At 34.6% G+C, this 6,000-nt stretch overlaps 1 protein-coding gene across 1 annotated transcript in view; it reads right to left on the bottom strand.

Moving 5' to 3' along the window:
* Nucleotides 1-406: 406 nt before the first annotated feature.
* Nucleotides 407-6,000, bottom strand: part of GBE1 (1,4-alpha-glucan branching enzyme 1) — a 318,366-nt gene continuing 312,772 nt past the window's right edge. Inside the window, exon 16 of the mRNA XM_086321961.1 lies at nt 407-1,171. Within this exon, the coding sequence (XP_086178087.1) occupies nt 1,115-1,171 (57 nt within the window). The 3' untranslated portion in view covers nt 407-1,114. The remainder of the gene's footprint in view (nt 1,172-6,000) is intronic.

The following is a 6,000-nucleotide window of genomic DNA, read 5'->3' as shown; positions in this document are numbered from 1 at the left end:
AGTGAAAGTGAAGTCGCTCAGTCGTGCCCGACTCCTAGCGACCCCATCATAATTTCTCAGTTACAAATGGATTACATATCAGTGATTACACATTTGTGGCCTGCTATTTCATATACCAAGGGGCAATTTCATGATGGAGTATCTCACTATTAACTGTCGAAGCAGTTAACTCAGCTTCTAAAAGTGTTCAGGTTTAGAGTTGGAGAGGAGCTTAGATATCTGAGTTGGTTGATATAATTTCAAGTTATAAAATAGTACCTAAAGAAAAAAAAAGTATTAACTCCCACACCTAGTCCATCATGCATATGTGCATAAGTGTGAGGAAGGTCTCAGAGCTGAGATAGGCATTTAAATTTCACTCTAAAAAATTCCATAACATCACAGTAAAATAAACATTAGCAGAGACAACTGTGCAATATTTTTTTTATTGGTTGAAAGTAAAAGATGTTTTCTGAAATGTTACAGTTACCAAGTCAAGCCTTCAGAAATGAAGATACTAGCATCTACCAAGATATTAAATGAAATAGAGACAAGATAAAACTTATGCAAAATAAGGCATGGATGGGTTCATAAGCAACAACTTTTATATTTGACACAATTCTTTGTTTTATATATTACTATATGTTTATTACAGTATTTCTAAACACACTTTGAAAAAGGAAAGTAACAATCTCTAGTGTCTTGTAATTTAGACCAAGAGATAACCAGAACAAATAAAGTCACCAAATATTTGCCTTAGAAAAAAATACTGTATACATTCAACAGAAATAAACATGGATACATGATTCAAATTTGAACTTAAAAGGATTAAATAATTGGGCTGTAAGGCAAAATTCTTTAAAGACATGATATACAAGACTTCAAGGATCCTAGCTGTTCAGATGGCTGGACAATGTAGTCTAGGATTGCTAAAATTTCAAAAACATGTCCCCTTCTACTCTTTAAAGAATAAAGTTTGACATTCATTTTCATAAACCAATACTGAATTTCAGACATCGGACATTTCGGCTAGACAAATATATTTTGAAAAGCTTACACATTACAAGTTCTGGGACAGTGAGCGTGGGAAAACAAAGCACAGGTCTTCCTCTGCGGGAGCTGAAATCAGATCTCTTCAGTTGGGCAGGTCCACATTGCGAAGGATGAGGGCCACTCGGTTTGGAATGTACACCTATATCAACACAGTCGTGTCAGTGCATTTGAAAGAAACACTGGGCTTGATATCGTATCAAAGCGACTTGATATCATATCAAAGCATGATATTACAGCTCCCTTTACAATTCTACTGGCTCTGAGAAGGCTCTATTCGACAGTTCTGGCATTAAGACGCCTTTAAAACGATCACCGCTAGAGGGCTCCATACGCTTTACAAAAACCGATGCTCCCCAGACACAAAGGACAGAAACCTCCTTGGCGGCTCTGGTTCCGAACTAGCAGGTGGTGAAGGCAGGCTGCCCTCCAGGTCACATCGTTAGTCTAGTCAGGTAAATAAAAGTAACATACTAAAGACTGGTCAAGTCAGGACACTTATTATCTTTCTGGTTTGTGTTTCTCCTGTCATTTTAGGAACAAAACCTTAACGGTAATAGTATAAGGTTATCTTATGTGTATTTTAATCCCTGCCCCAATTTAAATCAGTCAAGAGGCTTGCCACTGATTGAAGGTGCAATCCACTTCTTTGCATGCCCTGCAGAGTCCTGACTCAGCTCCTTCTTGCATATGTGCAACTCCCCTCTCAGACATGCTCTTCACTTATCCCTTCTCCCTTTACCAGCTCTGGCCACAGAGCCTTGCGGGTCCTTGAACACACCACATCCTTCCCCTCCTTCCTAGCGATCTTGGCCTCTGCCTGGTCCCCTGTTCAGAACACTCTTTCCTGGGCTAGTTCCTTATCTCTTAGATCTTGAAAAACCCCAACTCCATGGAGAGGTGTCCTTTGACAACTCTAGATCTGATAGTGCCTCCATTTCATTTTCTATCACAGCACCATTTTTCTTCTATCTGAACATTTAACACACTTTGTAATTTTTTTTTTTCAAGTTTATGATCAACTCTTCCCACTAGACTATTAGGTTTACCAGGGTGGAGGCCATATGTCTTCATATTTCTAACTTTTAGTAGGTGCCAGTGATGACTAAATAAAAGAATGAATAAAGGAATAAGTAATTGTGGGATCAATATGTGTATATTTCACAAGATATTCTTTAATATATTTGCATCTAAAATAATTTTTATAAAACTGAGAAGTGATTTGAACTGCTTGATGCTTAACTGTATGCTATTTTACACATAAGGGATTAATTACTATTAACAAAGCAGACAGTAAAAGTAATATTACATATTGCTGTCATCATTGTGAGAGTATCTCTCCATTTCTGAATTTGTGAATAAGGTACAATTTTCAGCTACTTTAACTGAAAACTTGACCAATGATTTAAAAGAAAAAAGAGAAAGACTTTTATAGTTTAGAACTAGAATGAAAGATGGGGAAAAAAAACAACAACACAGAGCTTTAGGGAAAAAAAATAAAGAACAGAACAGCTGATTTTCACTGACTGAGACCACTGTATGCCCAGTGTATCTCAAGTCAGCAAATGAACACAACATTTTCCCACAAGGTTGCTGTGATAAAGACATCTTACAACTGTTTTTAAAAAATCAGATACATCAATACAGTTAATTTTGAATATTAATGATTAAAGCAGTTTTTAAATGATGGAATTTTGAAAAATTTATATTATGAATGCAATAACTAGAGAACGGTTTTTCTAATCTTGAATTAAAAGTAACAGTGACTTAGCACTGTCATCTGAGAAAAATGTCACACAAGCTAACAGTTTACTGGGTTCCTCACTGTCTCAGACTGGTATGCAATCCAGTACTTAACGTCCAAAAGATAAATATTATATCCTTGTGTTCATTAAGTGTGGGGAACTGTGTATTTCAATGCCATAATCAGTTTCCCTACAATTTACACATTGTTTTTAATGTCATATAGCTTTTAAACCACATCATGATTTAATGGCTAATATCTCTTCCATTCAATATTTTCTTTTTGACAGTGATAGGTAAGCTGTTATAAGATTGGCTCAACAAAAGAAAGCTGGAGCTACCCATGAACAAAGGCAGGACTATACCCAGGGGTCCAGACAGATCAAGTGCAAACTATGGCCTATTCCCACAATGACGCTACAGTCTAAAGCAACACAGACCAAAGCCAGAGAGGAGAAATCAAAGAAACCAACAGTCAGATTCAGTCAATTCCAAGTCTTCTCAAAACAGGCATGAATCAAGAGAGAGCAGTTCTGGGACTTCCCTGGCATTTCAGTGGTTAAGACTCTGTGCTTCCAATGCATGGGGTGTAGGTTCCATCCCTGGTTGTGTAACTAAGATGCCACATGTCAGAGTCAAAAAATTTAAAAAAAGAGAGAGATACCTGTTCTGCCTTACTCCATCTGTTTAGTTTAGGGAGTCATAGTAACTAGGTGTAAGCAGTCAGTGGGACAGCGGGTTATAATCAGAATGGTTCTGAAGTGTTAAAACCGAACACTGATTTAAATATCTCAGTAGCATGGGAGACTGAAGAAAAGGATTTCAGTTCTGTTTACCTTAAAAATATTTCTCTGGTATCTTTGACCCTATATGCAGATAAAGAGATTCTGATTGGCCCAAGTCTCCTGAGAAAGAAGCGGTAAAGCACGTGTCAGGCCTAGGACAAGGAGTGGCGGGCCCCTGCTCAGTGTGGCCAGGATAAACCCGGACGCTGCCTCACTCTCGTTCTGCATCTTACCGTTTCGGTATCCACCCTGATTTTATTACCTCATACTGATTTAATTAATGAAATATGAATAACTATAAGCTGATAATTTAGAAGCAATCTTACTGTCTGTGATCTCTGGTATTTTAGCTAGCCCAAATTTAAGAGTAAAACAAAGAGGGTGATGTAAGAATTCAAGGTTTGCAATGAATGCACTGCATTTCCTCTTTTGGCATTTAATTGTTCAAAAATGCGCTAAGAATTCTCTCTAAATGATGATGGCCATTTTATGTAAGGACCTTTATGATTACCAATTCCAGTCACACTTCGAGGCCGCTTAATACTATATGCTCAAAAACCATTGGTTGATAATTGTACAATATCATTAACAGGAATATTGTGTAATTATACTTTTTCACTGCAGTGTTAATTACCAGAATGTGTTCATGTTGCTTCAGAGCCCTTGCAGTATCGGCAATATGAAAAAATTTCCCCAAGCAAGAAATTTTTTTTTAACTATGGCTATTTATGAATTTTGGAGTTTTCTTCTTTATTAGAGTTCTGCATATACAAATCAATGTTCTTAGTAGTTAGGAAATGACTACCAATTATACTAAAAGACTTAAGATAATAAGAGCTAATTCTTATGATGAGACAATTACAACATAAACAATTTGGGGCTCTATAATTTAGTGCTAAGTATTGGCTTCTGTAAATCTCAATTTACAATTTTAATTCTATAAATAGTTTTGATTCCAATAGCAAAAGAAATATGAACATATTTTAAGTAGATTTAAATATAACTGCTTATATTTAAATATGAATATCTCATATTTAAGCTTATGTATACAGACACCATTTAGTATACACATCACAGATAGTATATGCTGATAAACATATTCACCATGCCCGTTACTAGTCACTAAGCCATGAACATTTTGGAGCTAGGAACATACAGTAAGAACATATGAGACAGTGTAATGTAAAGTCATGAATTTTATTTTTTCTAGCTGTCTTTGTACTCTGTTCTTCACAAGGAATCAGAATGCCACAGCGTAATCTGGTTCATTTATTAAGAGAGTCAAAATGCATGCCATCTACCCAGTTATTTTGACTACATAATGACTTAATCACTACACCAACTATTACTATGGATTGAAAAAAAAAAAACCAACAGAAACTGATCATACAATGATCTACTATATTATGCCATCTAAGCAAAGTATTATGTTGTTCTTGGGTCAAAATTGATTTACAAATATTAATTACATGGTTTTTGAAAACAGGTTATCAAAAATTTAGAAACAGCAAACTTAAAAATAATTTTCAATAAAAATACTTAAAAGGCAAATTTTAAAATGTTCTTATAAATTGTAAAGTTAGCAACTGTATAAATCATAGTGAAAACAGCATTTGTTGAAAAGGGCATTAGATCTTAACAATCTACATATATGTTTATCACAAATTATTTTGAAAAATAAAGATGACATAAAATAATTTTAATTTTCACATATATCCTTTAATTTATAAAATATTTTCTGAGGAAAAAACATTATAATTCATTATTTTGCATTAGGCTAAGAGAAAAGTGATCTAGTGAATATTTCTGTGTAGAAATACATATTTAGAAATATGAAAAAGAGAAAACTTTATGAATTAAAATTGATTTGTTTTTAAAAAAGCTAAACATTTTCATAATTCTTGGTAGAGCAAAAAACATTTCTCAACTTAATTTATATTTTCAATGCCTACAACTGAGGGGCAATAAAAAAGATACATCTATGTCAAACACCCTATTTAAACTAAAAATCTACCTTTGAATCACCAAATTTAGAATGGAAGTAAACAAATCTATTTCTTAAGATTAAGGAGATTTACTGGCAAAGTAATAGATGCTAAAAGTATTGCTTTATTCACCTTTCACCATTAAGACTACTTAAGTTATTGTAAAGCAATCTAATTTATTTCAGGTTCAATCATCTCTGTGCTTTCATTTGTGCCATGGAGTCTGAATTTATGAATCAGAAAAGAAAAAGAAAGCGCCCTCGCCCCTCCTGGTTTACTGATGAAGTTACGGGTTAAATATAAGTTCCTATATCAGAAGCTAAAATGCAGAGAAATCATTATGCTAAAATGGAGTTTCCAAAAACTGCCAGTAAAGCAGAATGGAAAGGTTCTGCCTTATAGCTTCTTGGCATTTGTGAGATACTCCAACCTTAGCATATACATTTCAGCAGCAGTAC

This window comes from Bos grunniens, chromosome 1, assembly GCF_055505025.1.
Source record: "Bos grunniens cultivar Pamir isolate PY7600 chromosome 1, Bosgru_T2T1.0, whole genome shotgun sequence".
Classification (NCBI taxonomy): domain Eukaryota; kingdom Metazoa; phylum Chordata; class Mammalia; order Artiodactyla; family Bovidae; genus Bos; species Bos grunniens.
Note: the sequence above shows the minus strand (reverse complement) of the source record. Positions and strands in the feature narration are given on the sequence as shown.